The sequence below is a fragment of the Phyllostomus hastatus genome, unplaced genomic scaffold (assembly GCF_019186645.2).
Source record: "Phyllostomus hastatus isolate PE091 unplaced genomic scaffold, TTU_PhHast_1.1 phas_scaffold_78, whole genome shotgun sequence".
Taxonomy (NCBI): Eukaryota; Metazoa; Chordata; class Mammalia; order Chiroptera; family Phyllostomidae; genus Phyllostomus; species Phyllostomus hastatus.
In genome coordinates, this window is record NW_025334041.1 from 60,374,891 (window position 1) to 60,400,310 (window position 25,420).

General features: G+C 37.8%; 1 protein-coding gene across 3 annotated transcripts in view; it reads left to right on the forward strand.

The window, feature by feature from the left end:
* The first annotated feature begins 2,097 nt into the window (after nt 1-2,097).
* Nucleotides 2,098-25,420, forward strand: part of IL1RL2 (interleukin 1 receptor like 2) — a 40,121-nt gene continuing 16,798 nt past the window's right edge. The window contains exons 1-6 of one of the 3 annotated variants that reach the window (XM_045828036.1): nt 2,098-2,302; nt 2,854-2,926; nt 3,730-3,964; nt 6,167-6,359; nt 24,199-24,364; nt 24,875-24,949. In XM_045828036.1, coding sequence (XP_045683992.1) covers nt 2,863-2,926; nt 3,730-3,964; nt 6,167-6,359; nt 24,199-24,364; nt 24,875-24,949 — 733 coding nt within the window. In that variant the 5' untranslated portion in view covers nt 2,098-2,302; nt 2,854-2,862. The remainder of the gene's footprint in view (nt 2,303-2,853; nt 2,927-3,729; nt 3,965-6,166; nt 6,360-24,198; nt 24,365-24,874; nt 24,950-25,420) is intronic. The other 2 variants (XM_045828037.1, XM_045828038.1) reach the window with 2 other exon arrangements.

The window sequence follows — 25,420 nt, forward strand, 5'->3', positions numbered from 1 at the left end:
AACAAATAAACTCAAAATGGGTAAAAGTTGAATATAAATTACAAAAGCATAGAAATCCTAAAAGAAAGCATAGAGAATAAAATCTTAGATATTCAATATAAAAATATTTTTGATGATGTATCTCCTAAAGCAGTGGAAACAAAGCAGAAAATAAACAATGGACTCCATCAAATTATAAATCTTTTGTACAACTGCAGAAACTATCAGCAAGCAAGATGAATAGGGAACCCACCGTATGGGAGAACATTTCCACCAATGATACATCTGATAAGGGTTACATCTCCAAAATATACAAAGAGCTAATACAACTTAATGCCAGGAAGACAACCAAAGTAAGAAATGGGCAAAAGACCTGTATAGACACTTCTCCAAAGAGGACATACTGAGGGCCTGTAGGCACGTGAAAAAATGCTCAACATCATTAATCGTCAGAGAAATGCAAATTAAAACCTCAAGGAGACATCTCCTTACACATGTCAGAATTGCCTACCATCAGTAACTCAACAGACAAGTGTTGATGAGGATGTGGAGAAAAGGGAACCCTAGTGCACTGTTGGTGGGAATGCAGATTGGTGTAGCCACCATGGAAAGCAGTATGGAGTATCTTTAACAAATTAAAGATGGAGTTCCCTTTTGACCCAGCAATTCTACTTCTGGGACTATACACTAAAGATCCCAAAACACCAATACAAAAAAAAATGCACTTTTATGTTTATAGCAGTACTATTTACAATAGTCAACATTTGGAAAGAGTCTAAGTGCCAATCATTCATGAGTCAATAAAAAAACAAAACAAAACTGTGGTACATTTACACAATGGAATACTATGTGGCAGTAAAAAAGAAGGAACGCTTACATTTTGCAATGTCATGGATGGACCTGGAGAAACTTATGCTAAGTGAATTAAGCCAGTCAGTGAAAGAAAAATACCACATGATCTCATTTATATGTGGGATCTGATGAACACAATAAACTTACACACAAGATGATTACAAAAGCTTAGATATCTAGAACAGCCTGACAGCTACGGGAAAGGGATGGGGGTTGGGATGAAAGATCGTGAAGGGATTAACTAAAGAACATTTATGCACAACCCATGGACACCGAACAACAATGTGGGGATTGGCTTGGGGTGGGGGAAGAGTGGGGCTGGGTGAGGAAGGGGAAGGGGAGAAAAGTGGGAACAACTGTAACAGTTTAATTATATAAAGTAAAATAAAATAAACATTTAAAACTCTCCACTTAATTTCTAATACAGTAAATTATGGCAGACAAATCCATATAAACAAAAGGAGTTTAGAGTGCTCAATATTTTGGAACAATGTGGGCATTTGCAAACTGGCCACCAGCCTATCCCTGGAAGTTCTGCTGACAATGTAACTGCTTCATTCTTCTGCTTGCTCCTGGGGTTGCTTCTGTCTCACTGTCTCAAATCTTACAGAGACCAGAAATCTCTTGAATAGCAATTATAATTTATATTTTCTTCTAAGTCTCAGTGCCACAAGAGATATCTCTGGAGTGTCATCTAACAGCCAGGGAAACAGGTCCCTGTTGATAGCCTCCTATTTCGAAGTTTCAGACCAAAGTGGTCTTTGTGCTCCAGGAATTTGAGTATCATCATGGAATGATGATACTTTCCATATATAATGAGCTTGACTCTGGCAGAAAAAAATATTTCTTACAAACCATTTGGATGGTTCCACTTTTGGGGAGTTGGATATAGGCCAATGCAGGGTGTGTAATTACTGCTTAAGTGGGGTTTGGGAAGGAATGAATAATTCCTTTACAAGGACAATTCAGAATAGACTTAAGCAGGAATTACCGGTGAGCTGCCAGAAAATTAGGCAACAAGCTTTCAGATCACTTCCTAGGGTGATGCCGTGTTCCTTGTACACTTGCCTTGGGGAAGGTAAGCCTGCACCGCCCACGGTGGCAAAGAAACAGCCTGTTGTGAAAATACGAGACAAGGTTCAGTCCCTGGGTGTTAGATCCTTCACTCTCCAGAACTCGTGCACAGTCAGATCTTGTCCCACGCAGCTGGGAGTCCGTGGTGGAGCCACTCGCAGGTGGGCGCCGACGGTAGGTGTGCAGGGGAAAAGGTGGCAAAAATATGAGCGACCGGAAGGCCAGAGATTGGGACTCCTGGGCGTCTCCTTACCGCAGGGGAGACCTTGGGGAAGCAGATGCCATCTCTAAGAGAAGGTGTGGAGCTTGCGTCTACCTGCCAGTCCAGCCGCACTCCGTCTGGCTCCCTCTTTTCCTGCCGGCCTTTGCCAGGTAGACCTGAGCTGGTTTCTTCCTGGTGAGCACGCATTTGCAGTGTCGGTTCAGTTCACCCGCCCTGCGGATCCTGAGGTCGGGGACATGCAGGGGAGTAGGCTATGTACAACGCACGGTGGGGACTTGGGGAGCCACGACCAGGACTAGGGGTCTCAGCTGAGGGGAGCAGGGAGGCGCGCCTCTCATAAGGCGCAGGATGCAGATTCTGCCTCGTTGTGCCAGGTGGCAGAAGGGGATGTCAGCGCCGTCCCCAGAGGAAGCGAAGGAGAGCGTCCTGCAGGAGGGGTCCCGTTCTGGCAACAACCATTCCCAGACTTCCCCCACTTCCCTCTCACAGCTGACCCACGCAAGGACCCCTTTCCACCTAAAATGCTGAGGGTCCGACCCTGAAAATAGGAAGGGGACAGGAGAGGGAGCCGTCTTTGAGAGTACTTCTAGGGAATGTGGGGCCAAGGTTAGAGGGTTCCCCGCGAAGAATAGAAAGTCAGTGGCCTGTCTTGAGGTGTCTGAGGTTCAGAGGTTGCAGGATCAGGTCCCTGCCTCTTCCCCTCCAACTCTCTTCTCTCTTCCTAGCAGCCTGATATGGAGACGGTATCCCTGCTGCTGTGTGGTGTGTCCATAGCTCTTCCCCTTTGGATCAGAGCTGGTATGTTGGGTTTGTCCTCGGTTCTCAGAGGTCCCCCTCACCCAAGAGCTTCCTTGCTGCTCTGTGCAAGCCTTCTGTGCAGACCTAGGTGGGGTTCCCTGGGACTCTGAGCCTTGCTGATTACACTCTTCCAGTGGACCAGGGAGAATTCTGTAAATGGCGGTTTCATTTTGAAGTGTCTGATGCTCAGTCCCAGATGTCACCTTTGAGCTTTGAGGTGACTTTGGCGAGGAGGAGGAGGAGGCAAATTGAGTTAAATGGCTCAAATGGATCTTTTACATAACAGAGTCATTTTATGACCCAGGATAAAACCAAAGAAACCATGAAAAGACTAATTTCTTCCAAGAACGAAACTAAGTGAGAAATGGACTCTAGAGCGAGAAGATTTTTAAACAATGCTTTTTGGGATGAGATACACATTTTATACACCTTTTATTTAAGACAGAGTGAAATAGCTGAGTGGCAGAACAAAAGAAAAACAGGACAATTAAGGCTGAGAAGGAATATTTCCTCTGACCCTGGAGGATGAAAGAATGAAGTGCCTTAGAGTGTAAAGGAGAAGGAAATCAGTCATTCTAGATGCTGAAGATGACTGTGAGGTGCAAACAGTAAATTCAGTCCTATAGACACATTGGAAGGACTTTGATACTTTCAGATCAACAGACTATTTTTTTTTAAGGTAACTCCCACACTGAAAAAGCTCTCAAATAAAATTGGCTAGGAAATTGAGATGTTTGTTAAAACTATTAATAAATAAACATTAAATTTCTCTTTTATTATTATTTTTCCCTTTCATTTCCTAGATGAATGTCGGGACATTAGTGTGCAAAATGAGACACCTTCAGTAAACCAGCCTTTTGCTTTTAATTGCACATACCCTCCAATAACCTCTGGGAAAGCACATGTAACTTGGTATAAATATCCTAGCAAAATCCCAGTATCCAAAAACATGCAGACTAGAATTTACCAGGATCAAAACTGGATTTTGTTTCTTCCCCTGGCATGGGGGGACTCTGGAATCTATCAATGTATTATAAAGTAAGTTCCTCACTTGAAATAGAACTAACTTTCTCTTTCTCTGTTTCATGTATATATTATAATTATATGTATATAATTCTTTTAGGAAATTTCTTAATAAATTATTAAGCATAGAAAACTCAATGAGAAGAATAAAATGTAGTTTTATAATTGTTATAAGAAAATTTCCAATGAACACATTTTAAAACCAAACAGATTTGTAAATCAGTTGTTGGAATGTGGAATGCAGCTTTTTCCATGAAAGTGATGCCACAGCCAGACCAGCTTACAAAAATCCTGTGTGCCAATATTATTGTTGCTGCCTTCTTTCTTGGAATGCCAGAAGTTTTTTGTGATAAGTGGCACATCCAGATAGGAATAAGGTTTATTTGAACACCTTTTTTGTTAGGCATCTGCTATGGAAATTTAACAGTGACTAACCACTAAGTATGTTCCAAACCTAAAGCTAAGTTTTGCACTAGAAAGTAATACTGTATAAATGAATGACACAGGTCTGGTGGGAGACAACTGAGCTTGGTGGGGACTGTGGTGAACTGGAAAACATGCCCCAGCAAAGGTGGCAGTCTATTTAGCTCAAATCAGTTTTTCAGTTTTTCAAGAATACCTGGAAATTAGTGCATGTGTATGTGTGTGTGTATAACTTCTTAATGAACTTTTTGTGTGGCTCAAATAAAACATATCTGTGGACCAAATTTTGCCTGAAGGCCCCAATTTTGTTTCTTTCCCTTACTAATGTACATGACTTTAACAGATTATTTGACCTCTCTCAGACTTGGTTTCTTATCTGCATAGTGGAAGTCATGCGGGCCTGATAGGGTTGAAGTGAAAAATAGCCAAGATCACATGTGAAGAAAGTACCCCAGAAATGAAGTTGCATTCTCTCTTGTTTTGTTTTTATGGTATTTGCTGTTCCCTTTCTCTGTCCTAGAATGGCCTGTGTCCCGCTCTGATTCATGCCAGATTCCTTATTTTCCTATGTCAGGTTGACTCATGGGCCAAAATTACTTAGTGGTACACAAGTAGAAGTGGCATTTAGCCCATTTGCCTGGCCTCTTTCCACAATTTCACTTGCTACATAGATTCAAGCTGCTGACATCTTAGGAAGTCCTGCTCTTCCATTTTTACTCTCAGCTACAAATTAGCTAGATTTGGAAACTGTGTGTTACACAAATTTCATCTGGAAATCTAGACTGGATTTAAAATATTTAAATCTGGAAGCTGTGAAGTGGGGAAAGTCATCTTTCATAGAAAGTAAATGTAGATATTGTCTGTCATGGAAGAAAAGAAATATGAATTTTCATAAAATTTTAACATATAGATACAATATATAGTTATTGAACTGTATATTTTTACTTTGAAATAATTTCAAATTCACGTAAAATTTCTAAGAACAATAGAGATTCTCATCTGTCCTTTATCTAGATCCCCTCATTATTTAATATTTTGCCACATTTACATTATTCTTTCTCCCTATATGCATATTATACCAAATATTTTTCTAAATCATTTTCCCAAATCATCTGAGTTGTTTGTATCATGTCTCTTGACCCCTTAATATGTCAATGTGTATTCCTATCAAAAAGAATATTTTCTTACATAATCACAGCATCATTAACAAATTCAGAAAATTTTACTCTCATATAATATTTTTAATCTAATCTTCAATCCATATTATAATTTTATCAATAGTCTTAGTGATGATGAATATAAATATTTTTCTTTCCTTTCTAGCAGAGGATGTAATTCATGATCAAGCATTGCCTTTGGTTGCCCTGCATTTTTAAACTCTTTCATGTGGAATAGTTCTTCAGTCTATTTTTCATGACATTGACATTTTGAAGGAGTACACACAATTGTTTTACATTATATTCCTTAATTTGAGTTTGCCAGATATTTCTTCGTGAGCCTCCTTGGTTGGAATACTGTGAAAGTTGTGTCCTCTTCAGAAAATATTCAGAGGCACATTTGCCCCTCATTGGTGATGTTCATTTTCACCAGTTGGTTAAGTTGTTATCCAGTGTTTCTGCTATATAAATATTTTCTTCCTTTTGTAATGATTTGTGAGACATGCATCACCTTGTGTGAGGCAGAGAATTTCTATAGTACCTTGAAGATGATTTGGACATAGTTGAAGATAAACAGAATCATTTGGTTTCATGATTGTTTGAGTTTATGAGGTTTTTATGTGTTATTTTCTTACAGTAATACAAATATGTGTCACCGAATACACATAAACCTAACTGTGTTTAGTGAAACCCAGTGCATTTCCAGAAACAGTCAAGTGAATTTATCAGATGAGTACAAACAAATATTACATGTTGGAAAAAATGACAGTCTTACATGTCATCTGAACTTCCCGAAGAGTTGTCACTTGGATTCAGTAAAGTGGTATAAGGTAAAAAAAAAAAATCCTCCTAATACTTTTTCTCCTCTTATTTAAAACTTACTTGTTTTTTCAATTTAAGTTGTATTTTTTAAGGCAGAATTGGTAAAGAGATGTGTGTACCTAGAACAGATCTGTTAGATAGCTGACTGCTATGGGTAAGCTTAACTGCTAATCATTTACTTTTAAATTTATAGTTATTATATGTGGGGGGGGGGCGCTATGCCCGCAGGGCACACTCTGCCACCATGGATGAGAATAAGTCTACCAAGACTTGATCTGCTTGGCGAGGAAAGGTGGCCGATCTCTCAAAGGAGAAGGCCCAAGACCCTTTTCCTCAGTGGGTTTTTATTGGGTTCATTTTGCACGGGAATACAGGTAAAGCTCATTAATCATTGTCAGGCAGTAAGGATCAAACAACAGATAACATACAAAGAACTACTAGGGCTTATTCTGAGTCAGGGTCTGTTAGCTAAAGGGCTACGTAACTTTGGGAAACAAAATCATTTCCTGCTCCAACCCCTATCATTTAATTGAGAGAATTCTTAGCATAGCAGGTTTCAGAGGATTTTATATACTCTTTCTTAGTTCTGATCATCTGGGGAACCCACCCTTTCCAGCACAGGGCTGCACTGCCCTCTGTCATTGTTTCAGGCTTAAATCAGGTAGGGGAAGTAAGGCAGCCAAGAGATTAGGAGACTTTTGCAAACAGAATGAGGACTCAGGCTCTGTCAAAGCCCAGGGGCAAGGGTCCATCATTTCCTTCTTCCATAGCCCCCTAAATTCTTCCCTGGGGCCGCCCATTTCATGCCTGTCTTAGGTCATCCCAACTTTGAGAAATCTGGTTTTTTTTTTTTAAATTTTTTTTTTAAATTTAATTGTTGTTCAAGTACAGTTTTCTGTCTTTTACTCCCATCCCCACCCACCCACCCAGTCCTCCCCACCTCCATCCCATTTCCACAACCCCCTAGATTTGTCCATGTGTCCTTTATCCTTGTTCCTGTAAACCCTTCCCCTTTTCCCCTAAAATTCCCTCCCCTCTCCCTTCTGGTCATTGTCAGCCTGTTCTCTATTTCAGTGTCTTTGGTTATATTTTGCTTGCTTGTTTGTTTTGTTGTTTAGGTTCCTGTTAAAAGTGAGATCATATGGTATTTGTCTTTCACTGCCTGACTTATTTCGCTTAGAATAATGCTTTCCAGTTCCATCCATGCTGTGGCAAAGGGTAGGAGCTCCTTCTTTCTTTCTGCTGCACAGAATTCTGCTGTGTAAATATACCATAATTTTTTATCCATTAATTTACCGATGGGTACCTCCTAGGTTGCTTCCAACACTTGGCTATTATAAATTGCGCTGCTATGAACATTGGGGTGCATAGGTTCTTTTGGATTGGTGTTTCAGGGTTCTTAGGATATAATCCTAGCAGTGGAATTGCTGGGTGAAAAGGCAGTGCCATTTTTAGTTTTCTGAGAAAATTCCATACTGTTTTTCATAGTGGTTGTACCAGTCTGTAATCCCACCAACAGTGCACTAGGGTTCCCTTTTCTCCACATCCTCTCCAACACTTGCTGTTTGTTGCTTTATCTAAGATGGCCATTCTGACTAGTGTGAAGTGACAATGAAGTCTCATTGTGGTTTTAATTTGCATCTCTCTGATAGGTAGTAATCCTGAGCATCTTTTCATATGTCTCTGGATCCTCTGTATGTCCTCCTTGGAGAAGTATCTGTTCAAGTCCATTGCCCATTTTATAATTGGTTTGCTTGTCTTAGAGTGGAGTCATGTAAGTTCTTTATATATTTTGGAGATTAAACTCTTGTCTGAGGTATCATTGGCAAATATGTTTTCCCATACAGTTGGTTCTCTTTTTATTTTGATACTGTTTTCTTTAGCTGTGCAGAAGCTTTTTATTTTGATGAGATCCCATTTGTTTATTCTTTTCTTTGTGTCCCTTGCTCTAGGGGACATATCAGTAAAATGTTCCTGCGTGAAATATCTGAGATTTTCCTGCCTATGTTCTCTTCTAGGACTTTTATGGTGTCACCCTAATATTTAAATCTTTTATTCACCTTGAATTTATTTTTGTGCATGGTGTAAGTTGGTGCTCAAGTTTCATTTTTTTTTGCATGTAGCTGTCCAGTTCTCCCTACACTATTTTTGAAGAGGCAATTTTCACTCTGTTTTATGTTTCTGTCCTTTTTTTTCAAATATTAATTGACCATAGAGACATGGGTTTATTTCTGGGCTCTCCGTTCTGTTCCACTGGTCCATGTGCCTGTTTTTGTGCCAGTACCAGGCTGTTTTGATTTCAGGAGCCTTGTAATAATACAGTTTGGTATCAGGTATTGTGATCTCTCCTGCTTTGCTCTTCTTTCTCAAAATTGCCGCAGCTATTTGGGGTCATTTATGGTTCCATATAAATTTTTGAAGTGTTTATTCTATGTCTGTGAAAAATGCCATTGGTACTTTAATAGGGATTACGTTAAATCTGTAAATTGCTTTGGGTAGTATGGACATTTTGATGATGATAATTCTTCCAATCCATGAACAGAGTATATGTTTCCATTTGTTTGTGTCTTCCTTGATTTCTTTCTTTAGTGTTGTGTAGTTTTCTGCATACAGGTCTTTTACCCCCTTGGTTAGGTTTATTCCTAGGTATTTTATTTTCTTTTTGCTATATCGAATGGGATTTTTTCTTGATTTCTCCTTCTGATGTTTCATTGTTGGTATACAAAAATGCCTTTGATTTCTGGATATTAATATTGTATCCTGGCTGTTTTGCCAAATTCACTTGTTAGGTCAAGCAGTTTTTTTGGTGGAGTCTATAGGATTTTATATGTACACATGTTTGCATATGTGCAAACAATGACAGTTTTGTTTCCTCCTTTCCAATTTGTGTGCCTTTCATTTCCTTTTCTTGTCTGATCTCTGTGGCTAAAACTTCCAATACTATATTGAACAGAAGTGGTGAAAGTGGACACCCTTGTCTTGTTCCTGATCTTAGTGGAAACGTTTTAGTTTTTGCCCATTGAGTATGATGTTGGTTGTAGGTCTCTCAAATATGGCCTTTATTATGTTGAGAAATGCTCATCTATTCCCACTTTGCTGGGTGTTTTTATCATAAATGGGTGGTGTACCTTATCAAATGATTTTCCAGCATCTGTTAATATGATCATGTGTTTTTTTCTGTTTGTTTTTGTTTATGTGGTGTACTATATTTACTGATTTGTGAATGTTGAACCATCCTTGGATGGTTCATCCTGGGATGAATCCCACTTTGTCATGTTGTATAATCTTTTTAATGTATTGTTGGATGGGATTTGCCAACATTTTGTTGAGGATTTTAGCATCTATGTTCATCAGCAACATTGGCTTAAAGTTTTCTTTCTTTGTTGTGTCTTTGTCTGGTTTTGGGATGAGGATGATGCTGGCTTCATAAAAAGAGTTTGGGAATCTTCCATCTTTTGGAATTTTTGGAATAGTATGTGAAGGATGGGGGTTAGCTCTTCCTTAAATGCTTTGTAGAATTCTCCTGTGAAACCATCTGGTCCAGGGCTTGTGTGTGTTGGGAGTTTTTTGATTACTGCTTCAATTCCTTTAGCTGTTATTGGTCTGTGCAGGCTTTCTACTTATTCTTTATTTAGTTTTCAAAGATTATATTTTTCTAGAAATTTGTCCATTTCACTTAGATTTTCAAATTTCTTGGCATACAGTTCTTCATAGTAATTTCTTACAGTCCTTTGTATTTCTGTGGTATCAGTTGCAATCTCTCCTCTTTCATTTCTGTTTGTGTTTATTTGGGTTCTCTCTCTTTTTTCTTGATGAGTCTGCTTAAAGGCTTGTCGATTTTGTTTATATTTTCAAAGAAGCAGCTACTGGTTTCATTGATCTTTAGAACTGTGCTTTTAGTTTCTATGTCATTTAATTCTGCTCTGATCTTGGTCATTCCTTTCTTTTACTTGCTCTGGGCTGTCTTTGTTGTTGTTCCTTGAGTTCTTGTAGAGATAGGGTTAGGTTGTTTGTTTGAAATGTTTCTATCTTTTTTAGGTGGGCCTGTATTGCTATGAACTTCCCTCTCAGGACTGCCTTCACTCTGTCCCATAAGTTTTGCATTGTTATGAGTTCATTGTCATTTATTTCCAGAAACCTTTTGATTTCTTTTCTAATTTCATTCTCGACCCATTCATTATTTAATAGCATGGTATTTAATCTCCATGATTTTGAGTGTTTTGGTTTTTTTTTTTCCTTGGGGTTGGTTTCTAGCTTCAGTTCTTTGTGATCTGAGAAAATGCTTGGTATGATTTCAATTTTTTTGAAATTGTTGAGGCTTGTTTTGTATCCTTCATGTGGTCTATCCTTGAAAATGTTCCGTGTACATTTGAAAAGAATGTGTGTTTAGCTTCTTTGGGATGGAGGGCTCTCCCTATGTATATATCAGTTAAGTTCATTTCATCTAGGGCATTGTTCAATGTCACAATATCTTTGTTGATATTTTGTTTGTAAGATCTGCCCATTTTTGACAGTAGGATGTTAAAATCCCCTACTATAATTGTGTTGCTGTCAATATCTTTCTTGAAGTCCTCTAAGATTTTCTTTATGTATTGGGTGCTCCTATGTTGTGTGCATATATATTTACAATATTTGTGTCTTTTTGGTGGATTCTTTATTATGAAGTGACCTTCTGGGTCTCTCTTTATGGTCTTTTTTGTGAAGTCTATTTTGTCTGATATGAGTATTGTTACCCCAGCTTTTTTCCCCTGTCTGTTTGCTTGGAAAATTTGTTTCCAGCTCTTCACTTTCAGTCTTTGTAGGTCTTTTGTCCTCAGGTGGGTCTCTTGTACACAGCATATGTGTGGGTCATGCTTTCTTATTCATTCAGCAATTCTATGTCTTTTGATTGGAGCATTTAATCCATTTACATTTAAGTTTATTATTGATAGGTACTTATTCATTGCCATTTTCATACCTGTGTTCCTTTCTGTCTGTCTCTTTTCCTTCCTTTCCTTTAAGCAGTCCCTTCAGCATCTCTTGCAGAGCTGGTTTGGTGGAGGCATAACCCTTTAGGCTTCTTTTTGTCTTTGAAACTCCTTATTTGGCCTTCTATCTTGATTGAGAGCCTTGCTGGGTAAAGTAGTCTTAGTTGCAGGACTCTGGTTCTCATTCCTTGGCATATTTCTTGCCATTCTCTTCTGGCTTGGAGTGTTTCCATTGAGAAGTCAGCTGCTAACCTTATGAGGCTCCCTTGTATGTTATGTTCTGTTTCTCCTTTCCTGCCTTTAAAATTCTTGTAATTTTGCCATTTTAATTATGATGTGTCTTGAAGTAGGCCTCTTTGGGTTCCTCTTGATTGGGACTCTCTGAGTTTCCTGGATTTGTATGACTTTTTCTCTCATCAAATTAGGGAAGTTTTCCATCATTAGTTTTCAAACAGGTTTTCTATCCCTTGCTTGTCTTCTTCTCCTTCTGGTATCCCTATTATATGGATATTATTACATTTCATATTGTCTTGCATTTCTCTTAATCCTTCTTCATTCTTTCTGAGCCTCTTTTCCTTTTCTTGCTCTTTCCAAGTGTTTATTTGTACTTTGTCCTTAAGCTCACTGATCCAATCTTCTTCTTCATCATTCCTGCTTTTGATTCCTTCTACTGTTTCTTCAGTTCAGAAATTGTATTCTTCATTTCCTCTTGGCCCTTGTTGATAGTTTCTATTTCCTTTTCACGTTGATATAGTTTGCAGTGTGTTCATTGTAGTTTCCCTGTAGTTTGTGGTTCCTCATTGTGAGCTCAATGAGCTTCCTGATAACCATTGTTTTGAACTCAATATCTGATAGTTCAGTTGACTATATTTCACTTAGCATTCTTTCTGAGGCTTCCTCTTTGCCATTCATTCGGAGATTCTTTGTCTTCCCTTTTTTTGTGAGACTCTTCTTGTTAGCTTCAGCTTCTTAAATTGATCTGTTCTGGCTTCCTGAGTTTATAGTGTGAACTTCTGTGGTAGAATACCTGTGAGATTCAGTGGCAGAGTTTCCTTGATCTCCCAAGCTCACTAATCTTGGGCTGTCATTTAAGTTGCCTCTGTTTATTTCCTTAGGGTTTTGATTGTTGTTGAGTCTTTCTTTGGTGGGTCCATCCCACCAACTGGTTAACTGAGGGTCACTCTGTTCATAACCTCTAGTATTTTGTTTTGCTGGTGAGGGCAGGTTGTGTTGAAGCTGGTTCTTCTGTGTGTACAAGGTTTTGAGGATTCTCTCTTGCTCTTGTTCAGTTGTTTGTATTGGATACTGTCTCTACTGTTTAGTTGTATTTCCAGATAGGTCCTGGATTGAGGTTTGTGGGGTTTTCACTCCCTCCTTCACCTTCTTCTGTTGTTATCTGTTGGTGGTTCCTTTGTTGTTGGGTTTCCTCTTCCAGTGGGTATCCTGGCATTCACCACTTCCACCTACTCTTTTTTGTGTCAGTTGGAGGGGAAAAGCAACATTGTTTAAGGCAGCAAGAGAGCATTCTATGATATTTACAGTAGCAGCCAGTAGAGAAGAGACAGGAGATCCTTTGGCTATGTATAGTGTTAACTGTGATATTCCATTCAACTAGCCAATTTTTAGAAAGGATGGAAAGAAGATAAGACTCTTGTTGGGGAGGGAAGGATTGTGAGTTGGATCTCGAAAGCAGTGAAGTTGTGGGAGGTCAGATTCTGAGGTAAGGTGAGAGTAAAGGATAGTAAATAGGTGTAGTGCGTGAGAGAACGGAGTTAACCACTACAGTAATAGAGTTCAAGAAACTGTGAAGTGGGCTAAGATCTGGGAGGGGTGTTATGAAGTATTTACAATTGTATGGAACAGCTATTGTTTACAATAATATTAGAGCAACAATCATATGACAGAACCTATGTGATCTGGATAACAAGAATAGGGAGTATAGGATCTTGAGTAGTGTCCTGTTGGAACACAAGTGATGTGAAGGACAGTAAATTAACAATACACTGTGTAAGAGAGAACAGGGGAAACCTGTCAAATGATACAATATAACCAGCCAAGCAAAAAAGCCTATACAGAAAGAAGAGGAATACAAAAATTATATTAAAATAAAAGATGTAAGAATAATGAAAATAGTAGTACAAATATGAAATAACTTCCGGGTTCTCTGTAATAGCAAAGTGAAATTTTTCTCACTGTCTCAACTGTTGGGATACCTCCTCTTTGGGTCCAACTCTGGTCTTTTCACAGTTCCTTTTTTTTTTTTTTTGTCTCACTTGTGGGCATTTAAAAAAAAGCAGAAGAAGAGAGAAGAGATAAAATTGGAAAGAAAGGAAGAAGGAATAAAACAAGAAAGAAGGAAAAGAGGAAAAAGGAATTGAAAGATAAAACAATTGTAAAAATTAAAAATAAATGACTATTAAAAACAAAACAAAACAAAACCAAGCCAAACCTCTTGTTGGTTTCAAACTTGCCAAACCAGTTTTTCTGGTCTTACTGGCTGCAGCAGGCTGAGGGGTGATTGGTTTGGCTTTTCTCTCTTCTCAGTCTGCACTCAGTCAGTCTCCAGCACAGTCTCCCCAGAGCTAGCTTGGTGCCTCTCGCCAGTGCCTTGGGTATGGGATCCAGGTGTTCCTCAGAGCGCTCTTTCCCTGGGGTTATTGCTGTGGGTTGGGGTGTGGGTACATGTGTGTTTGGCCAGGCTCCCTTGGTCCTGAGGGCTTGGGCGCGCACCCTTCTCAGTGCTACAGGGGCAAGCAAGGCCTTCTGCGCAACCTTGGGATTGTTCCTGGCTGGGTGGGGAGTAGGCCAGAGCGATTGCTGCAGGAGAATTCCCCGAACAGTGTCTCTCTTTTCACTTTCTGTTTTTGAGAAATTCCTCTGATTCAAGCCTACTGCTCTGTAGTGGCTTGACCTCTCACACAGCCCAATTCTCCAGCCAGACCAGTGACTATCTGGATCATGGCCCATCACTGTATGACTCTCAACTCTGCCAGCTTCCACAGACTCTGCAGGTGCTCACAGCCTCTGTGTGTTTGCCACTTAGTCCTTATTCCCCTCTCTGCGACTTCAAGCAACCAGGTCTCTCCTGGTGCTGCTTAAACCTTGTTTGGCTGGGGAGGGACTAGTTGATCTGGATCTCTCCCAAGGACTCTGTGGCAAACCCAGCAGTGGGCTCCAGGCCTGGGTCTGCAGCCACCCTTGTTCCCACTCTGTTCCCTGGGACCTTATTGTTCTGAAGCACTCTCCTTACCATCTGGTTTTTCAGTGTCCGCTACAATTTTTGGTCTCTTATTTTCATATATGCTGGGGTACTGTTGGCTGTTTGCTCTGTTCCTCTAAAGACTGGCTAGGATTTTCTCCCATGTATAGGAGAAAGTGGAATCTGCTCCCTTCTACCTTGCCGCCATCTTCCTCTCCTCCAATATCCCCCTTGAGGAATCTTACCCATCATTGGCTAACATTGGCTAACATCAAGCATTGGGGGCTAGGCAGGGTGAAGAAAAAGGAGCAGAAGTTGTGCATCTGCCAGGGAGATAAGCTTTGTCTCCTTGGTGGCTTATGGTCCAAAGGTCACTCACTCAGCCTTAGCCATGGCGGGGGAGTTACAGCTTGTGAAACCAGGCAGGGCGGTTCCTAACAATTATAGTTTTGTAATATTTTATCATTTGTATCTACTACCTCCCCACTATTATCCTTATTTTTAAGACTATCCTTGGCTATTTTTTTTCCTAACAGATTAATTAGTTTGTTTAAATGAGCACTGCGTGCACCTCAGTCAATAACCACAAAGTATAAAAAGTTATCCTTGGAAAGTCTCCTTTCCACTCTTGATCCATATTTGTCCTGGTTGGGACCATGGCACCTTCTCTAACATGTAGTTACCTCATTAGTTTCCTGCTTTTCTTTGTGTTTTCTTTGTATAATGCTGTACAAGCAAATGATACTTTACACCTTACCCCTTTCTTTTTAAAGCAAATGGAATCCTATAGTCATCTTTCTGCATCCTGTGTCTTCACCTTCAGAGATTCTTTTTTTCTTGACTCTACTGGCATATGATAATGCATAAGACAGAATCCTTGGCACGGGGGAGTGCCAGCTAGTTATTTAGGGTTGGGATTATTTTTCCACAACCCTGCTTGCTAGCACTTGCTAGTACAGCCATCTAGGTCAGGAGTTTGCTTTGTGGGAAGGTTTTCATATATTAATTCAAATTCTTCAATGGTGATAGGAATATACAAATTTCTTATCTCTTCTTGAATTAATTTGGGTAAGATTTGTTTTCAAGGAAATTTTCCATTTCCTTAATACTATGGCATGGAATTGTTTATCTTCTCTTTGAATATCTGCTTCTGCAAAAAGGTTCATCTTTTAATGCCCATTACACATTCTCTCTCTCTCTCTTGATTTGCCAGTTTTGTCACTTCTATCACTTCTTTCAAAGAACCATTCTTTTTGGCTTTGTTGATCCTCTCTACTATGTTTCACATTCATTTAGTTTCCATTTTCCTCTTGCACAGAAAAATGTAAAAATGTAGCAATGAATGGCTTATTCCTGTCTTTAAATGTACATTTGCCAGTATGTGAGGTTTTTCTTTTTCATTTGTTTCTGGATTGGTATCTTTAAAATTTTGAGTCTTCTAAATGATAAGTATGGTATATCCCTATATTTGGTTTTCTCTAATTTCTCACAACAGTGTTGTGTAATATTTTTGTGTAGATATCCTATATGTTTTCTGTTAAATATATTTTTAGAAAATGGATGTTTTCTGATGTTATTGCAATGGATGATTTTTATATATTAATATTCTGTTTATTGTTCTTTTATGTCACAATCTTGGTAACTTCATCTGCCCATTTTAATAAGGGATCTATAGATTCTTTTGTACATCATATGTACATAATCATGTTGTTTGTATATTAAGAACAGTTTTATTTATTGCTTTTCTCTCTTTGTAACATTGATGTTTTCTTTTATTGTCATTGCACTGGCTAGGACCTTTGGAATGATCTAGAAGTTATTACCATCCCAGTGTTATTAATATCCTGTAGTGTTATCACCACTCCAGAAGAGGCAAAAATGGCATCTTTGTGTCATTATATTAAAAAAAGCTTTTAATATTTTCCCATTAAGTATGATGTTTGTTTTAGGATTTAATGGCCTTTAGCAGATTGAGGAAATTCTCCTAGTTTGTTTGAAATTTTATGAATGGATGTTAAATTTTACGAACTGATTATATATATACTGATTATAATTTTACTTATTTTATATATATATATATATATATATATATATATATATATATATATACACACACACACACACACACACACACTTGTGAATGCTATACCAATGGTACATTACTAGAATAACCTAAATTGATGTGTAACCCTTTTTATACATTGCCAGATTTGGCTTAGTAATATTTTGTATAGGATTTTTTTCATCCAAATCATAAAGAGACTGGTCTGTAACTTGTGTTTCTTGCTTTGTCCTTGTCAGATTTTGGTATAAATGATATGCTGACCTTATAAAATAAGTTGGGAAGTAATCCTTACTTTCTTCTAGAAATGTTTCAGATTGATTTTATTCCTTCTTGTACATGTTTTTATTTTATTTATTTTTAAAAGATTTTTATTTATTTATTTTTAGAGAGAGGGAAGGGGAGGGAGAAAAAGAGGGAGGGAAACATCAATTGGATTGATTGCCTCTCACACACATCTGGATGGGGACCTCAACATGTGCAAACTGGGACTTAACGTGCAAACCAGGTGTGTGCCCTGAACTGGAATTGAACCAGCAACCGCTTGCTTTGCAGAATAATGCTCAACCAACTGAACCACACTTGTCAGGGCTCTTTTACATGCTTTTAGGGTTTAGTAGTAAAATTATGTAGGACTGAGACTTTATTTGAGGGAAAGGTTTTCAATTACAGATTCAGTGTCCTTAATTATAGGATTACTCAGATTTCCTGTTTCTTCTTAAAGCAGATTTAACACATTGTGCTGGTTTAGAAATTTTCATCTTACCTACATAATTTTTTAATTATTAGGCTAAACTTGTTCATAATATACTCTCACTCCCTTTTTTAATGTTTCTAGGATTTGTAGTGATGTCTTCATTTTCACATCATATATATTGATGGAGTCATATATTTCCATTTCTCTCTCTCTTTCTCTTTGTTGATTACTTTTGCCAGGGGTTTATCAACTTGAAGAGTTTCTTCAAAGTGCTAATTTTGAAATTGCTGTCTCTCATTAGTTTTCTGCTTTATTAATTTCTGCTCTTATCTAGTTTCCCCCTCTATTTTTAGTTTTGGTTTTACTTTGCTGTTAATAACTTTATGAAAAGGATTTTTTGGTCATTAATTATAAGCCGTAAAGTTGCAATTTCCCTTTAAACTCAGTTTAAGCTGCTTTATACTTTTGATATATTGTATTATTATCATTCAGTTAAAAGTATTTTACAATTTCTAATGTTATTTTTTCTTTGAACTCTGGAATATTTGTAAGAATTGCTTGATTTGCAAATATAGTGGATTTCTTAAGTTACTTTTCTGTTTGTGATATTAAGCTTAATTGTACTGTGACAGAGATTTTACTCCCTATGTTGTAAATACTTTGAAGTTTGGTGGGATTGGCTTCAAGACCCAGCATGTATTCCACTTTTGTGAATGCCTCATGCTTATTCAGAAGAATGTAAGTACAAACCAAGTTTGGGTTTGTTAACTGTGTTATGCGGGTGTACTTTTTCTACAAATATATATTTTTCTTTCTTTTTCTTTTAGTTACTTAGAAAGATATGCAAAACTAAACCAGTGTGATTGCAGATTTTTCTGGGTTATTTAGAAGTGACATCACTCCATTTCTAAAGTCCAGATTTGGACTTCTCAGAATATAGTGTTACACATTTTTCTATGTGGCTTCTTCAGACTCTGTTCCTCAGGTCCCTCAGTGTTTACCTTGCAGCCTTGCAGCAATCACTTCTTGGCATCAGCATTATGACCCTCTAGGGTCTTGACAATAGGACTCTATTGGCAAGTTTCTCCTCTTGATCTGGACTTGTTGGGGTTATAGGTATGAAATCAGTTGACATACGTAGAGAAGTAGATTTTTAGAATCAACGCTGCCACTACTCCAGTGTCAATATACAGATACATTGAGTCTAAAATTTCTCACTTAGAAAATGAGAGTTTAGACTATGTGATTTCAGAAGGCTTTCCAAACCTTAAGGCTAATAAAACCTATTATCTCCTGTTCCATTATAGCTAGACTTTGAGGAACTGGGAGATTTTTTAGCAATTTAAGAAATATAATAATATTTATTATTATTTCGAGTAAATTTGAAATTCTGTAAGACTTGGAGATGATCTCAGAGCTGTAATAATTTGTCCTAAGTGGGCATGAAATTTTATACTATGGACCTTTCTTTTAATTTTTTTTTATTTTAAAAAATGGTTTAATTGCCACTATACAATAGATGGTCATTACAGAAAACTTAGAAATCATAAGAGAAATGATTACTCCCTTCCCCAGTACTTATACCCAAATCCCAACCCATAACCGTCAGCTTTTTTTTTTTTTTTTGGTCTGTGGATATTCAATTGTTCCTATACTGTTTGTATCCTCCTTCATTTGTATGTAATGTATGTTTTTTCTTATGACTTCTTTTGAGATTTTTCTTTTACCTTTGGTTTTCAGTGGTTTGACTATGATGTGGCTAGGCACGTATCTATTCTGCTTGAGGTTCACTGAGCTACTTACTTCTATAAGTCTTGATTTTCATCAGACTTTAGGAAAATCAGGACTTAACAGAACTAAGTAGCTCAGTTTTAACAGGAACCTAATCAACAAAACAAACAAACAAACAAGTAAAATATAACCAAAGACACTGAAATTGAGAATAGGCTGACAGTGGCCAGAAGGGAGAGGGGAAGGGATTTCAGGGGAAAAGGGTGAAGGGTTTACAGGAACAATTATAAAGGACACATGGACAATAATGGGGGGGCGTGGAAATAGGAGGGAGGTGGGGAGGGCTGGGGTGTTGGGCTGGGGTGGGGGGGGGGGAAAGGAGAAAGCTGTACTTGAACAACAACAAAAAAACTCTAAAAACAAAATGAACAATATTTTACATTACTGATTTACTCAATGGGCTTAATAGTATTTTGGAAAAGGCAGAAGACATAGTCAGTAACTCTGAAGAGAAATTAACAGAATTTATCCAGTGTAAAGAACAATGTAAAAAAATAACAGAACTCCAGGCACCTATGAGACATCAAATAGTATAATATGAATGCAACTGTAGTCTCAGAAGGAGAAGAGCATGAGACTAATGTAGAAAAATATGTTAAGAAATAAAGAACAAAATTACACTATGCACCTTTTTAAAAAGCAAATGCTTGGCCTCATTCTCTACTACCGAATCAGGTTATGCATGAGTGAGACTCAGACATACTTATTTTTAAAATAACCACTCAGCTTGAGAAGATATGAAGAAGCAAGGAATTAAGTAGTATAAGGAGGATAGATCATTCTGCAGTGTCCACCTGCTCAAATTCAGTGACCTCAGTTATTACTCTTTTTGCCACTAAGTAGTTATCTTCTATCGCTCCTTGGTCCTCAGTGTTTTCGTCTGTAAAATGAGAGGGTTGGATAAATTATCTAAATATTTAGAGCTTATTATTTGCCTGATGCTATGCCAGGTACTGGGGATGTAATAACTAAAGAGAGTCCTTGACTTCACAAAAGTTATAGTTCACGAGGGTGAAGGGGACTGATTCAAGTTAAGATTTAAAAAATGGCTCAGATGGATAGGAAGTTCAGGTAGAAAAATATGATGAATATGGTGGTAAACACTCACTATCCATGGTGAGCCTCTTTATCCTAGAGACTATAAAGCTGAAAATAAGAACAGAACAACCAAAAAGATACTCTATGCTTTCCAGAGCTGCTTGCAGCTAAGGTTCAGGATGTGATTCGGTTTTACCTCTGGCTTCACTAAAAGGCTGACATGAGGGTGGTGAATCTTCCTGTTTTTGCTACTAGACTGCATGTATGGCACTGGGTACTTTCTGCAGTGGTGTTCCAGGATCCAGTCCCCAGGTTTGTGGGAGCTGAGAAGCAGTGTGTATGTCTTCTTAGTCATTTGTTGGTTTGTCTGTGCCAGATGTGACATAACTTCACACACTACAGTTGTATAAGTGGCAATTCCTGGACTCTGACTTCCATGTGCTGTATTTCCAAATCTTGATTCCCACTGCCATGATTGTGGTACAGGTAGCAGCTTTATGTGAGCTAGTTCTATAGAGTGGTTCTGGACTAGACCTCACTCCCTGAGTACTTCTTAATATTTTATAAACACCTAATATCCTGTGTTGAGTCCTTTTATTCCTAAAATAGCTAAAATGCTTCTTGTTTCCTACAATTAAATCCAGCCTGAGAGAAATAACTTCATAGAGTTTTAAAGATTAAATAAAATAATCTGTCCGCTAGTTAATTGTGGGCACATAGTAATTACTTAATCAACAATTATCACATATTATTATTTAGTTAAAATAAAGGAATGGAAGAGGTGGCATAATAAAAAATTATAATCAGAATGGTATGTTTGTTTTTAAGAATTTTGAGACATAGACATTATGGACAATGACAAAATCCAAGTAGTGGCTAGTAGGATTGAAGATTGAGAGGAATACAATTGAAATTGAAGGAGTTATGGAAGAGAAGTTTCAGTTATTAAAACATCCATTCTTACAGATAAATAGTGAAGTACCTACACTTGGAAAAGCAGTAATATCTCCATTTTTTTTCAATTCCAAATTACTCCTGAGTACAGTGATTTCTCCTTCACTACTGTGCTTAATCTGTACTTGCTGAGGTTATTGCTGCTGGCTTTTAAGATGCAAAAATCTAACATTTATTTTCAATCCTGACCTTGATCTCCTGTGGCATTTATCACTGCTGGGCATTCTTGCCAGCTGAGAGCTCCCTTTTCTTTCTACCTGATACACATTTTTATTATTTTTATTATTTTTTAAAATTTTATTTTAATCATTGTTCCACCTGCACCTGTCCCCCAGTTCTTCCTAGGTAATCATCACTGGGTTCTCATCCTCTATATTTGGGTCTTAGATTTTTGGGTTTCAATTTCTGCCATGGTCACCTTCTGTTCTTGCTTTGATTACATTCAAATGGAGATAGCTCATAGACCCATCCATATACAGATATACAAATGGCTCCTAAACCTCTTTCTTCCACTTTGATCTTTCTTTCAAAATCCAGATACTTTGTCCAATAGTCTAATATGTATTCTACTTAGACATTCCCATCCCTACAACTCACAACAGTCACCATGTTTAGGGCAACTTTTTATCTTAGTTCAAAATCTGATCATTCTTTTCTCTCTCCCTTCCTTCCTTCCTTCCTTCCTTCCTTCCTTCCTTCCTTCCTTCCTTCCTTCCTTCCTTCCTTCCTCTCTCTCTCTCTCTCTCTCTCTCTCTTCCTTCCTTCCTTCCTTCCTTTCCTTCCTTCCTTCCTTCCTTCCTTCCTTCCTTCCTTCCTTCCTTCCTTCCTTCCTTCCTTCCTTTCTTTCTTTCTTTCTTTCTTTCTTCTTTTTCTTTCTTTCTTCTTTTTCTTTCTTTTTCTTTCTTTTCCTTCTTTCCTTCTTTCCTTCCTTCCTTCCCTCCTTCCTCTCACTCTCTCTCTCTCTCTTTCTTTCTTTCTTTCCTTTCACATTCTCTGTTCTTTCTAACAATACCTTTGCATAAAGAAGCTGGGATAATGAAAGTCCTATTCCCTCTCCATATTCGAAATTTGTCACTACATTCTGTGTATTAGAACAGCTTAAAATCATTGTTTTTGTGTCCTTTTGCTATCATCACTATACTGCCTTAGTTCATGCTCTATTTAGCCTTAGTTTATAGAAACAATTTCCTAAAATTTTTCCTACTTTTTGGATTGTTCCATTTTTAATTCTTTCCCATATGACAATCAGATAGATTACTCTCTAAGAAAAATGTAATCTTATTCCCTTACTTCAAAAGCTTCCAATATTCATCTCTTTCCATGGTTTTCTATGACTGGGCTCCTGCCTGTCTCACTAGTTTCATCTTTATCATTCTCCTATAGCCACATCTTCGCCAGAGGTTCTGGGCTATTTTATGCCTCAGAACTGTTGTCCCTGTTGGACCCGGAGTGTTCATTTTGGTGCCTGAAATATGAAATATTCAAATGTTGGCTACCAGTACAATACATATTTTAATTTTAAATCTTATTATGAGCTATTACCCAAGAAGTATTAAATAAAAATACAAGCCTTCTGAGAATTTAGGCTCTAAAATTATGCTTCAGTGAATTATAGTAGAGGCTGTCCTAGTTACAGTAGAAGGATAGAATGACTCTTAAGCTAGCCTGGCTAAACATTAATATGGTTAAATATTTGTATGTACATCTTGAAAGAATGAGTCAATTGAAAATTGGAGTGGTCATTGAAAGCGAGGCCCAGAAATCGTGCTTATCTAAGCCCATCTAGGAAAGAGGTTTACACAGTCCAAAGATTTAAGCTTTTTGGTTTGTGTTCTGAAGAAGGTGACATCACATTATTGGAGGCTTCACCCATCTGGCTTTTATTAATTCCCATTCCATTTGGTAGCCATCATTCAACCATAATTTATTTTTTTATGTAAGGTGTTTATGGAGAAATAATTTAAGACTTCTAGAAAGTTATACTTTACATTATAGTAATCAAATGCTTGTTCTGGAATTATTGAATTGCACCTTTTAAGATTGATTTGTTAACCCTGCTTCAATGACAGAGAATGAGGTCTAAAACTTGGGCAATTAAATCTTTGCATATAAATTAAGAGTTAGCATGTTTGTCTCCTCTATTATCATGATTATGAGCTTTCAGAGGCCATGGGCTGCATCTTATTTGTGCATGACCAGGGCCTCTCACAGTTCCAGCAAAGAGCAGGAACTTAAATATTTGAATGAATAAAATGGACTCAATTGTCCAAGAAGTCACCCTGTAGAGTGGAGCTTCCTGAAGAGAGAGTAAAAGATTTGAGAGAGAGTTCAGAAGTGGGCTTGTGAGATAGAAGAAGTGGTAATTAGCATGAGAATGTGAGCTTCTGATATGAATAGTGAGACTTGCCCTCTGGGTGGTTGCTAAGGATGACAAGTAAAATAGGCATCCCTGAAACTAACCAACCTTCCAGTTTGTTTGGTGTGGTGCTGTTTCTCTGTTGATGAAGTGGAAGCATAGCAGATATTGGAAGTGACATGACACTTGTTGTTCCCAAGCCTAGTAAGTATCCTTTTGAATAGAATGTCTGTCCTTTGGGAGAGATGGTCCCCTGTAGGTGAAGAATTTTTTCTGCCTGTTCACATCTTCCTACCAAATTCCTTTATGGCCCAGCCTCAGTCTTCTTCTATGATGTTTTCCTTCCAGTCTGCATAAGTCTCTGTCCATTCAACTCCTATTAGATAATATTTGTAACATTCATTTTAGCCTGTTAAATATTCTCTGTCACCCTGGCTGGTGTGGGTGAGTGGATTGAATGCTGGTTTATGAACTGAAGCGTTGCTGGTTTGATTCCCTGTCAGAACACATTCTGGGTTGCTGACTGGGTCACCATTTGGGTGCATGCAAGAGGCAAACACACACGGATGTTTCTCTCCCTCTATTTCTTCCCCTCTCTCTAAAAATTAAATAAATATTCCCTGTCAACTCTTCTGTACATATATATCAGTTAGATAATAAACTAGTTAATGTCCAGGGACCTAAGCACCACATTGGTTTCTTGTATCCCCTCACAGTTTACAAAATGGTGTCAATTAGGAATATAACTGATACTAAAAATGCTCTTTAAACTTTATTTTTTAGGATTGTAAAGAGATTAAAGGAGAGCGCTTTGCTTATTGGGAAAGAAAAAGAAAGCTATCAGTGAGCAATGTCTCGGCAGAGGACAGAGGGAACTATTCGTGTAAAGCCAGACTGACTCATGCAGGAAAACAATACATGGTTTTACATAGAATTACTGTGAATGTCAGTAAGTATGTGTGTACTAATTGCAGAACTTCCTCTCAGCTCTGCCCTGTGTGAGATACTTTCTGACTTAAAAAGGAGTGATTTTTTATCTTGATTTTCCTGAAGTTTAGCAGACTCTCAAACTTGTCATTAATAGAATCAGAAGGTAGACCGAATGAGGCAAAAGGGCATGAGCAGTTTAATTTCCTCACTTGAGAAAATAGAATACTCAAAATTCTTGGTCAATTGTAATTGAAAAAAAAAGAAAAAACACAAAACTCTTGGTTTATTTATGAAAATTGAGATCCTATATGTAGAGTAGCTACTAGGGTGCCTGTCCAAGAATAGGTATTTAGTTAGTGGTGGATATTTTGTCACACCATGCGTCCACTTTTTTCATGACAAATTTTTTTTGAAGGACTGCTCTGTGCCATGTTTTGGTTTGTTTGTTTGTTTTATGCTGTTATTACATTAAAGTAGTTGGGAATGTATTGTGATTCTAATGCAATGTCACATGAGTATGATTTCTTAGCAGAAAATGTTGGACATGGAGGAATAATCCCTAAAATAACATATCCAACAAACAATACAATTGAAGCACAACTTGGTGAGTAAAGTTATGAAAGCCAATGAAATCACTAAGGGCAAAAATAAATATGACCTCATATCCTAGTGAATTTTTTGAATTTCAAGGATGAAGACAAATTTTATTCATATCCAGTTTCCAGCTTTGAATGTACCTGGGCTCACCAAAAGAGCTATTGGAATAAAAAGTCTAGAGAGCTGGATCCTTGGAAAGCTGTGGTATGAGAGGTTGGCAGTGAGCACTATGGGTCTAAATCAGAGATTTTCAACCAGTGTGTGTGCAAGAATTTTTAAAACATGCAATAGTTGACTATTGAATCAGGGGCACTTTTACTTGTCAAGTAAGAAAATGACAACAGCTAACACAGCAGCAATGGTCTAGTGTGAATGAATCAAAATTACACCTATTCATGTTAGTTCAGCAAAAAGTATATTTTCTCATGTGTGGCAAAATTTTAGTAATCAGCTTATGTGTGCCATGAGATGAAAAAGG